At 40.5% G+C, this 12,444-nt stretch overlaps 1 protein-coding gene across 40 annotated transcripts in view; it reads left to right on the top strand.

Moving 5' to 3' along the window:
* ANO10 (anoctamin 10) overlaps nucleotides 1–12,444 on the top strand; it is a 254,468-nt gene that overhangs the window by 73,027 nt on the left and 168,997 nt on the right. For all 40 annotated transcript variants that reach the window (XM_081527793.1, XM_081527777.1, XM_081527775.1 and 37 more), the window contains 3 exons: nucleotides 972–1,027; nucleotides 3,997–4,071; nucleotides 5,885–6,067. In XM_081527793.1, the coding sequence (XP_081383919.1) occupies nucleotides 972–1,027; nucleotides 3,997–4,071; nucleotides 5,885–6,067 (314 nt within the window). The remainder of the gene's footprint in view (nucleotides 1–971; nucleotides 1,028–3,996; nucleotides 4,072–5,884; nucleotides 6,068–12,444) is intronic.

Genomic DNA, 12,444 nt, shown 5'->3' with positions numbered 1-12,444 from the left:
ACTAACACACACCATTTATTTGTTTTTGTCCTCATAAGATTTTTAAAAAAATTTTTATTGGAGCATAGTTGCTAGCTACTATTTGCTGAGTGCTTTCCTTGAGCTGAGCTATGGATTTTGTAGTGTTTCTAATCCAGACAGTAACCCTGGGAGAAGGGTAGTGTCAGGCCTGTTTTGTAGGCAAGGAGGCTGAGTGTCAGGAGGTTAAGTAACTTGCCCAAGGTCACACAGTGACTGACTGACTGAGTTTAGGTTCAAATCCAGGTCAGCCTAACATTACCTCTCTGTGCAAGGTGATACTTCTGTCCAGAATCTGCCTTTTTTGTCCTTTTGTCCTGCTGTGGTGTCTCAGCAGTAAAAAATCCGCCTGCCAATGCTGGAGATGCAGGTTCGTGCCCTGGGTCTGGAAGATTCCCTGGAGAAGGAAATGGCAACCCACTCCAGTATTCTTGCCTGGAGACTCCCATGGACAGAGGAGCCTAGCAGGCTACAGTCCATGGGGTCGCAAAGAGTTGGACACATCTTAACGATAACAACAACTTGGGACCTGCACAATGACTCTTTTTCTGAGTGAGAATGGAAACTTGAGTTTCCTTTTAAATTAATCCTTGTAAATTTGATTTCTTGCCCTACTACTCCTCAGAGGTTGCTCTCAATTTTGCTATTACTGCTCACACAGTCTTTTTCTGGTGGCTGTGTGTGGGATCATTTCTTTGTTGCATTAATATGTTAAAAAATAATTTCAGACCACAGTGCTATTTCAGTACCTTGAAAAATGTGTCTTTAGTTTCTTTGTTGTTTGATGTTCTTGGTGGGAAGCAGTAGCCGTGATTGATTGTCTAGCGCGGTTACTGACTGAGGCTCTGTGGTTGGACATGGCTGCCCTCAGCACAGGCTTCACCTCACCTCACAACAACTCCCGTTCTGCTTTCTTATCTGAGAGACATTACTTCTCCCTTTTAATATTTTAGAGAATCACAGATTGGAATCTGCCTACCAGAATCACCTAATTCTGAAAGTGTTAGTGGTAAGTAGAACTTTTATATACAGATCCATTGTAATTATGAAACTAGTGTATACTGTTTAACATTTAGGACTATAAATATGAAGACTTGATTGTAATTTAAAATATCAGGTAATAGTAGTTAATATACTTTGTCCAAGAAGGCAAGGATTGTATAAGTGTATTTACATGCACACTCAGCCGTCTTATTACAAATGTGTCCATGATATAAGACTTTAAATATAAAAATTAGTATTACAGCCAATTTCTGGTTGTTTGAAACACTATAGATATGTTTCTATTATTTTCCTTTTGGTGACTCAGGTTTGAATGTTTCATTATTCACCAATCTTTCCAGTTATCCACCTACTGTTTAGTTATGGGTGTGCTAAATTATTATTTTTTAAAATTTTGTCTGAGGAATTTCCAAAGTCCAAGAGGTTTCTAGCATGTTTTGAAGGGCAGGAGGAAAGGGATGGAGGGTAAGTACTGTGTAACCTGCTTGCTGCTTATATAAAAGCTCACAATTATGCCTCTTCCCACCATTATTAGAAATAACAAAGAGGTGGCTTGAAAGCACCTTGTGTATCAGGAGGTTACCTCAGCCAACTGTAACACGGCTGAGAATCAAGAAAGCGTAAAGAGTCCTCTGAACTCTGCAGTTCTGCACTGGAATTGATTTAACAGAGTCCGTGTACTTTACTCCCGAGAGAGGAATCCAGGCCCTCGCTTAGAAAGAGCCTTTGTTCCAGCTGCAGAAGTCATTCTGAGAAGCTTATTTATCTGGTTTTTCCATCCTTAAAGGATCAGAAGCCATCATTAGGAAGGTGATTAGGTTTCTACAAGTAGGTACATTTATAGAAGCAAGAGTAGGGAAGGAAATAGAAAACCTCTCATAAATAAGTAATGAGACTTCAACAGCTTTAGCAATTTGGACGTTAGAAAAGGGGCAAGCAGCCGTCTGTATCTAAAAAGGCTCTGAGGGCCTCATTCTAGCCCTGTAAAATAATTTATATTCAAAATGTTGGTGCTGAGTCAGCAAGGATGGTACGTTCTGTGTTGTCTGTGTGAGAAAGTGAGCAGGGGAATGTGTGATGCATTAAAAGATTCTTTGAAAAAGATCACAAAACAGAGCTCTTGCCCTTAGAGGTGAAACACTCCATTTGTCTTAAAGAATTTAGCCATTTGTAAGACTGGGTTATTCTCTGCTGCTGCCAGATACAGTGTCAGGTGACTGTCTTGTAAAAAGACTCATTCCTGAGAGTCTGCTCATCCTCTCCTGTGTGTGTTAGGCCTCTCCCTTCCTTTTTAATAATAATAAAAAAAAAGAATGTTTTTTCTTTCTGGTCCATGCCACTCTACATGTGGAATCTTGGTTTCCTGTTTCCTGCCCAGAGATCAAACTTGTGCCCCCTGCATTGGCAGCATGGAGTCTTAACCACTGGACCTGCAGAAAAGTCCCGCCTCTCCCTTCCTTTTCAGTCCTACGGGGAGGGTGTTTCTCAGCCTTCCGAGCTTTTGCCCTTCCACTTCTACTGTAACTTCACACCCCCATCCCTGCCCCTGCCCCACATTACGTTACTGCTCACTCTCTCCAGCGACTCCCCCTTCGGTCACTAATGAAGTGCTCACACTGCACACAGCAGTCTTCTGTCTCAGCAGTGTTGTAAAGCCGGAAGTAGCCAGCGTGGGGCTGGTGGGCAGGAAGGAAACTCGTGTGTCCCAGAGGTAGTTGCAGGTTCTTGAGCAGGTGAACTAATGGAAGAAATGGCACCTGTTGGGGAACTTCCCTGGTGGCCCCATGGTTAAGACTCCACGCTTACAATGCAGGGGGCATGGGTTCCATCCCTGTTCAGGGAACCAAGATCCCACATGCCCGCATGGTGCCACCAAAAGAAAAAAGGAAATGGCAGTTGTTATGGTGGGGTCCCCACGCCCACTTCTACACCCCCGACCCCTGAACCATGTGTCTGGGCAGGGCAGTCTCAGGCCCATGGTGACAAAGATGCTATCCGGCTGGTTGTTGTGGCTCGTCTGTCTTGCTGTTGCCACCCAGCTTCCTAGGTGTGTCTCTGGGAGAGTGGAGAGTCTCAGAGTCCTGGGTACAGAGAGGCTTCCAGGGCTGGGCTGCTTGTTGGGTTGGGTCCCTTTTTACTGGTGCTGACCCCTCCATCCAGGTATCTTCTCTGTGGGGCGGGGAGTGGCAGGCCTGGCAGGGCAGAGAGGAAGGGGAGCACATCCCCTGGCAGCTCATTGTTAGTGATGCTGGGCTTGCCTGTTGTAGGACTCCTATTCTAAGCAGGGTGGGCAGGGAATGTGCCTCCCTGGGCTGCCCAGATTTCTAGGTTAGGGGTGGGAGATACTGAACTCTCTCTTTTATAAGAAAGTAGTAGGGACATAAGACGCGCTGGTGCTGTGTAGTCCTCTCAGCACCTTTCCAAGTTCCGCTTTGGTTGCCTCTTAAGATATTTCTGGAGTTCGTAGGTGTGCTTCCTGATGGGGAGCGGGGTGTAGGAGAAGCAAGTCTTTGCCATCTTATTGGGACCGGAAGTCCCTCATGACATCTTTAAATGTGATATTTACAATTGTGTCATGGTCTGTATGTGAGTTAGAAAAGAATTTCCAAACAAGAGGCAGAATGAGAGGAGAATAGAGTTCATTAGAGTGGGAACCAGCGGGTCGGCTTAAGAGAGAACAGATGATTTTCCTGGGTTGGTAGCCAGTTTTTACAGCCTCAAGACAAAGAAAATTCCTGCTAGAAGGGTGGCATTAGGTGATTGGTTAGGGTGGGTATTTTTACCTAGTAAGGGGTCAGGGAGCCAGCCAATTTAGATCAGGACGGCTCATGGCAGTGGTTGCTGTGGGGCTCGCTCAGTTCCAAAGATGACCTTGATGTGGGGCACTGCACCTGTGGCTTGGGTATAGGGCTTCACAAATTGTAATCAAGTTCAGTGACACAATGTTAAATATGGCTCGCTCTTTTTTTTCGGCAGTTCAACTTTCTGAATTGCTTTGCCTCACTTTTCTACATTGCCTTTGTCTTGAGGGATATGAAGCTTTTGCGTCAGGTGAGTGTGAAAAACAGAGGGTATCAATTTTTTTGATTTGCAAGGTGGTGTCCTCTCGTATAGTAATGTAATGGTCTTTCCATTATTATCTTGACAAAATTATTAAATTTTGTGTATTTCTAAGCTCAGTTCTAAAAAAAAAAATAAACCCATTAGCAATTGCACTATGTATTGTACTCAACTGGAAAGAAATTAGTTGAAGCTAACCAAAGTGCAAAATTAATCATTTAGGGCACTAAAATCAAATATATAGTTCATACCAAAGCTTGTAAAAGCAATTTTAACAGCAAAAAGTGAATTCATCATTTGAACTTTTGTGTGTGTCTCAGGGTGGGGGTGGTTGGTATAACCTTAAGTAGGTCTTACACATTTCATTTTTAAACTAGTAAGTTGTTAAACTTTGCAGACCAGCAGATGCTATACAGTATTGTATAATTTCTGAGATACTTATGAAAATCTGACATATATTTTGTTGTGTTACCATTTCTGGATCTCATAGTCATAGTGAATAACAAATGAACTATAAATTATTGCTTTCTAAATTCTCTCTCTCTTTTTTTTTTAATACTTGAGCCACCTACCACTAAGGGCTATTTTTTTCTGGTTTTGATATACTGCGATTGTTAGTGTCTCAAAGTTTAGGCTTCTTAATCTTTATATGAGAGCTTGGGATCATTTTTCGAGAAATTAAAAAATTTGTATAACAGAGAAAGTTAAAAAGATTTTGTAGTTACAGTTTTAAAAGCTGACATAAAAGTAAAATGCTGTGTTCATAGTAACTATACTAGATATAATGCTACTTTTACAAATTATTTTTGAAAATAATGCATTTGAAATCAATAGGTTAGACATACATACCTTCTCCAGTCCCACCATTAGTGTATTAGCGAGATATGACCCCTCACTTCTTATACTTTTGAGAGTTTCCTTTATTTAACAGGGGATGAGGGGCAGGAAAGAACTCTTTGAAACAAAGAATTTTAATATCAGCAAAGGTGGTTTGTGATGGAAACACTGATTCAGCCTACCTAGGAAGAGTAGAAATTGACACAACACCTCTAGCAACCACTTGAGTAACTTTCCTAAGAACCTTATTCCATTCCTAGTAAGTCATCAAAGGTGGGATAAAGATTCATGCATGTAGGTGAGGAGCAGCGCTTCTAACAGTGGGAGTTGGAAATAGTACTTACATTCAAGCACGGTGCATGGGCTAGTAAAAAAGAATTATTCATGACATGGGAAAGTGCTCACAGGATAGTGAGCAAAGAGATCTACAAAGCTGTATACATACAGATGTTTCTACTTTTATTTTTACATATGATTAGGAAGAAATACTTAAGTAAGATGTTATCAGTGGTTCTGACATGGTTGTGCAGTTAAGGCTGACTTTTTTTCTTTTTTTAAGTTTTTCTACGGTGAGGGAGGATATATTAATTTTGTAGTAAGTTCTGACTAAACTTTCAAAGTTGGTGACATCATTTAGACTCACATTAGATTGTAAAAAACACAATTTCAATTTAATTTGTTGTCCTCCCAACTCATAACCAGTTTTCTGTTATAATCGTATTTGTATTAGTCTTTTTGTATTTTTGTCTGTCTGTCTTGTGAAGAAACAGTAAATTAGAAACATCATTCTAACACTTAGCTCTTCTTGATTTTTTTTTATACCTAGCTTTTCTGATACTAGTTTTTATAACATAATAATACACTGTTTGTTAGATTCCTTTTTTTTTTTTTTTTACTGCATAATTGTACACATGCTTTGGTTTTGTTAAGTCACATTGCCACATATCATTTATGTGCTTCTCTGTAGAGCTTGGCTACTCTCCTGATTACCTCCCAGATCCTTAACCAGATTGTGGAATCTCTTCTTCCTTATTGGCTCCAAAAGAAGCACCACGTGCGGGTGAGGAAGAAGGTGGAAGCTTTAAAGGCAGATATTGATGCTACATTATATGAACAAGTCGTTCTGGAAAAGGAAATGGGAACTTACTTGGTAAGTTTGGCTATTGCCGAATTAAACATTGAAAGTGAATAATAATAGTCATGTCCAGACTGTATACAGCAAATATGTACATATTCATCATCTCAGGTATGACTATTCTGCAAGTGCTTTCCAGCCAGTTTCCTTACCATGAAGTACCTCGCAGTTAAAAAGATGGAACAGTGTGTCAAGATGCTGCTGTCTTGAACCTGAAGTTTATGCCAAACATCCAAAGGATGAGTCCCATGAATTGTGAGACTGCTCTGCTGAGGGTGGTGGGGATGTTTCAAAGATGGCAGAGCCAGGGAGAGGCGAGACAGCTGTGGAGCCATTGTGTGCTCTGGACACTTTGTACTCAAAAAATGGAAGCGCATTGCTCACAATGAAGGCCACTTTTCTCACGTTAATAATAGGTGGATAAAGCTCTGTGTTATTAATCAGTTGGTGCCTAAAGAAATAAGATTCAAGACTTTTCTATTCAGAGTCTTTCTGTTGTTCAGCATGGGCTCTCTTGATGTGAAGTCAAGGGAGCTGTGTACTAATTTTCCTCCCCGGCGGTGGAACTGTGAGTGAACGCTGGGGTTAAATGTCTCTCTCCTTAGTCACTTAACTTGCTTGCAGGGTCCTGCGTTATCTGACCATTCTTCCCTCCTCATCTCCTACAAGTTCCTCCTTCACTCTCTTCACAAGATTGACATCAGATATTGCTGTTTAACTCTCTCCATTTATTTGGAAATGGGGTTGTGCTTTGGGGATGCATTTGTTTGTTTCCTCACTGAAGCCAGTGAGCTTAGAATTGTATTTTCTGTAAAATCATCCTGAATATGCTACATGTGAATCTAAAACAGTGTTGCCAGGCTTTGGGAAAAAGGAGTTTGACTGAGACTAAAACATTATTCCAAAAAGTAATACTTGCTTACTCACTGTAGAAAGCTTGGAAAGTGTGAGACAGAGTATAAGGAAAAAGAAATTCTCCATAATGTCTCCACCAGAGGTCATCCACTGGGGTCTCCTGACCCAGTTCTTCCAGTAACAGGGCCAGGGCTGTGTAGCCCCTCAGATCTCACTGTGGACTGCTGTCCCACTCCTGGGAGTGGTTCATATCCAACCGCCTAGCTGTGTGAGGCTGAGTTTTCATGCTGAGTATCCCAACCAGAATACTGTATTGACACATAGCAAATGAGATGCCTTCTCACAAGCTAGGCATCAAAAATGTGTGCCAAAGATGCAAGTGAGCACCACCCTCCACTCTCAACGTTTTTTATTTTGGAAAATTAATTATTTTTCAAACAATATTTTATTTATGTTAATATGCTTTTTATTATTGAAGTGAGTCAATGAGAAATATTTTTTTCAGTTCTTCTTTTTAATTTCTAACACAGTAAATAATGCTAGGTATAATAACTTTTAGGAACAAAAAGTCTTTGATATCATTAGTGATTTTAAAGAGTTTAGGGCCTCGGAGACCTGAAAGTTTGAAAACTGCTGATCTAGAGTAATCCTCCCACCTTTTTGTTTTTCAGAGCATGAATTTTTGTGAAGCCAGTTTGTCCCATTGCTTTTCCCTGAGATTCAGGTTCAGCAGTTTTGGAGGTGGACTTCCTTTAGGGTGAGGGGTGGGTGTTTGGCTCCACGTGTAGGGCTGCCTTGTTAGGTTACATGACTGATCGGGTGACAGACAGTTTGCAAAGGTTCTTTTTTGCTTAGGTTCTTTTTTGCTTTGTGTTGAATAGGTCATCAGTGATAGATACTGAGACTCTCCCATTCCCTATAAATGGTAGTTCTTGAAAAATAATTTCCAATTGTTTGTTGCTGGCATATAGGAATGCTCATTGGTTTTTATATCTTTTATCCAGAAACTTTGCAGAATTCTCCTATTATTTCCAACTTTTAAAAATTTTATTGGATTTTTGTATGTAGACAGTTATTTCAGCTACAAGTAAAAAATGGACATTTTCTTTTTTAATTTTAAATGTATTAATTTTTAATTGAATAATTGCTTTATGATATTGTGTTGCTTTCTGCTGAACATCAGCATGAATCCGTCATAGGTATACATATGTCCCCGGATATTTTCTTTTTCAATATTAATTTTATTAAGTGTGGTTGATTTACTGTGTTAACCTCTGCTGTACATCAAAGTAATTCAGCTATTTTGTTGTCGTTGTTTAGTTGCTAAGTTGTGTCTGACTCTTTGCGACTCCATAAACTGAAGCATGCCAGGCTTCCCTGTCCTTCATTATCTGCCAGAGTTTGCTCAAACTCATGTTCGTTGATTCGGTGATGCCATCCAACCATTTTGTCATCTGTCGTCCCCTTCTCCTCCTGCCCTCAGTCTTTCCCAGCATCAAAGTCTTTTCCAGCCAGTCAGCTCTTCACATCAGGTGGCCAAAGTTTTGAAGTTTCAGCTTTAGCATCAGTCCTTCCAGTGAATAGTCAGGGTTGATTTCCTTTAGAATTGACTGGTTTGACCTCCTTGCTGTCCAAAGGACTCTGAAGAGTCAGCTCCAGTACCACAGTTTGAAAACATCAGTTCTTTGGTGCTCAGCCTTCTTTACGGTCCAACTCTCACATCCATACATGACTATTGGAAAAATCATAGCTTTGACTATATGGACCTTGTTGGCAAACTGATGTCGCTGCTTTTTAATATGCTCTCTAGATTTGTCATAGCTTTTCTTCCAAGAAGCAAGCATCCTTTAATTTCATGGCTGCAGTCACTGTCCACAGTGATTTTGGAGCCCAAGAAAATAGTCTGTGACAGTTTTCATTTTTTCCCCATCTATTTGCCATGACGTGATGGGACCGAATGGCATGATCTTATTTTTTTGAATGTTGAGTTTTAATTCAGCTTTTTCACTCCTCTCTTTCACCCTTGTCAAGAGGCTCTTTAGTTCTTTTTACTTTCTACCATTAGAGTGGTATCATCTGCATGTCTGAGTTTGTTGATATTTCTCCCAGCAGTCTTGATTCCAGCTTGTGCTTCATCCAGCCTGGTATTCTGTGTGATGTACTGTCCATTGAAATTAAATAACCAGGCTGACAATACTCCTGCTTTACTCCCTTCCCAATTTTGAAGCAGTCTGTTGTTCCATACCTGTTCCAAATTGTTGCCTCTTGACCTGCATACAAGTTTTTCAGGGGGCATATATATATATATATATATATACACACACACACACACACACATATACATATATATATGAAAAGGAATACATATATATACATGGTTTATCTAACATGGTTTATTACAGGATATTGAATATAGTTCCCTGTGCACATTTACTTGGACCTTGTTGTTTCTCCGTCCTATATATAATATTATGGTTTGTGTCTGCTGATTCCAAACTCTTAACCCTCCCCCCTTCACTAATGGCTATTTTCTGTCTTCCTTCAGTCCTTAAACTTTTTATTATTTGACTCACTAATATGTTCAATACAGTTTGGACACAAATTGTTACAACAGGAATCTTTATCTTGTTCCTGATTTTTTTTTTTTCCTGACCATTGAGTATTATGTTTTTGGTAGTAACTTTATCAGTTTGAGAAGCTTTTTCTCTTTCCTATTTGAGAAGAATTTTTATTGTGAATGATGTTGAATTTTATCAAAAAACATTTTTTTTTTACTTCTGTTGCAGTCATCTTACTTCCTTCAATTAGTATTCTCATAAGGTTCTTAATGGACCACCACGTTTGCATTTAAGTGATTAACTTCGCTTGCTCAGTATTCCACATTGTGATGTTGAATGTGCTAATATTTTTTAGGGTTTGTGCCATTTGCTAGCAATTTTCCTTTCTCAGTCACTGGGTTAGGGTCTCCGTGTTCTTTATCGTGGAAAGTCTGTTGCTAACAGAGAGCCTGGCATTCAGCAGGCACTCAGTGCCATGGTGAATAAAGGGCAGCTTCAGGAAGAGAGCAGCTCAGCCCCTGCTGTGTGCCGCCTGTTGCCTTCATCCTGCACTTTCTTTCCTTCTCCTGTACTCTGGGTGGGAAACTCTGGGACGTGATGTTTCTCGAGGGGCAGTGTGAGGGGCTGGTGGGATGGATCCCCTGGCACCTGAAACTTGGTTTTCATACATGTAATAAATTATATATGTAAAATTACTATGTCACAGATATACCATAGCATTATAAATAATTGCTTTGTTCTTAAAGTTTGTGAATAGGTCCTCAGAAGCATCTTAGTAAGTTGTTCTTTTGCTAACTTGCAGCTGATACAGTAGCGTGTATCTTGGTTCAATTCAGTTCAGTTCAGTCGCTCAGTTGTGTCTGACTCTTTGCGACCCTATGAGCTGCAGCACACCAGGGCTCCCTGTCCATCACCGACTCCCGGAGCCTACCCAAACTCATGTCCATTGAGTCGGTGATGCCATCCAATCATCTCATCCTCTGTCGTCCCCTTTTCCTCCTGCCCTCAGTCTTTCTCAGCATCAGAGTTAGTGCATTTTTTAACATGTGATTGTTTACTTTGTTAAATTTGCTTTTTTTTCTTTTTTGCTTCTTGCTGAAAGATTATGTCCCTGATTTGCTGAATTGACTGAACCAAAAGTACTCAGAAGTATCAAAGTACTGATAGTGTTACCATGTAAATACTACCACTGCAAATCCTGTTGTGAGATGGAAATGTAGAATGTGGGGTGTGCTGTTCTGTGGGGAAGGGGCTCCCTGGGTTTTGGATGCTAGACAGGCCAGACGATGTTTATGTGACTTCTGGAGGCTGCCCTGTGGTGCATCAGAGAGAAACTGTAACCAACACATCTCTGCAGAGCCTCAACCTTTTATTTTATGAGCTGAAACAATGCAGTTTTGAAAGCCAAGCATAGGCTATCAGGATTTCTTAAGAACGAATTGTGGTAACAATGGCAGGATTGCTAAGATTTTCACTCTTTCCCAACCCTTGATTTCTTCACTCTTCAGAGAAACAAATCGATGCTGTATTGCTGGGTGTATTTAAAAACCACATCTGAATGCTGCAACGGAACATAAGGAAATTCTTTCTAGAGCCAAATGCAACCAAAGAGTTGTTTAGAAACTGTTCACCACTGAATCCCCAGCTGAGTGTCAACCTGCCAGCTCCCAAAACACATGCGGTTGGCATTACTCTTTGGCAAGGCTTGCAGACAGTCAGTGAAACTCACTCAAAATCCCTGGGTTCATTCTTCATCCAAATATCCAGAGCATCTGGAAGAAACACTTCCTGCTATCCCCAGTACTCTGTAATTCCCCAGTAATTTTGTTTGTGTATTTCATATTTTAGTAAAATAGAAAATAAAGAGACTGACTAGAAGTAGAATCTGACTTACTAAAGCTCTCATCTACTGAACCTGGCATGCGTATCTTGGTGAAAGACTGATTGTAAAATACAGTAATAATACTTAAAATTATGAATTTGTAATGATTGTTTCCTGTTGCTTCCAAATACTGCAGTGAGTGTTTTTCTTAAACTGAAACTGTCAATTTTGCATGTGCACTGAATGATCATGAGGGTGAGAAGGCTGGACGCTGGCATGGATGGCTCCCTCACCCCTCACTGCACCATGTAGAGTGCTGCTTGGCTCCTCTGAAGCAACTGTGTGAGGAGCAGGCCTATGGGTCCTGTGGAGGAGTGGTGATGTTGCTCAGGTGATAAATCAGAGTCACCAGTGTCCAGGCATCCCACTTCAATGAAGATGCCTTTTTCCAGTTATTAAAAGATTCACCTCTCACAAGAATCCCTTAGAAGAAATGGAGTAGCCATCATAGTCAACAAAAGAGTCCAAAATGCAATACTTGGATGCAACCTCAAAGAGGACAGAATGGTCTCTGTTCGTTTCCAAGGCAAAACATTCAATATCACAGTAAGCCAAGTCTATGCCCTGACCAGTAATGCTGAAGAAGCTGAAGTTGAACGGTTCTATGTAGACCTACAAGACCTTTTAGAACTAACACCCCCAAAAGATGTCTTTTTCATTATAGGTGACTGGAATGCAAAAGTAGGAAGTCAAGAAACACCTGGAGTAACAGGCAAATTTGGCCTTGGAGTACAGAATGAAGCAGGGCGAAGGCTCATAGAGTTTTGCCAAGAGAACGCACTGGTCATAGCAAACACCCTCTTCCAACAACACAAGCGAAGACTCTACACATGGACATCACCAGATGGTCAACACTGAAATCAGATTGATTATATTCTTTGCAGCCAAAGATGGAAAAGCTCTATACAGTCAGCAAAAACAAGACTGGGAGCTGACTGTGGCTCAGATCATTAACTCCTTATTGCCAAATTCAGACTTAAATTGAAGAAAGTAGGGAAAACCACTCTACCATTCAGGTATGACCTAAATCAAATCCCTTACGATTATACAGTGGAAGTGGGAAATAGATTTAAGGAACTAGATTTGATAGAGTGCCT

This window comes from Giraffa tippelskirchi, chromosome 9 (genome assembly GCF_054371585.1).
Source record: "Giraffa tippelskirchi isolate mGirTip1 chromosome 9, T2T-mGirTip1v1.2.pri, whole genome shotgun sequence".
NCBI lineage: Eukaryota > Metazoa > Chordata > Mammalia > Artiodactyla > Giraffidae > Giraffa > Giraffa tippelskirchi.
The sequence above is the reverse complement of the archived record's forward strand: the minus strand, read 5'-3'. Positions and strand labels throughout refer to the sequence as shown.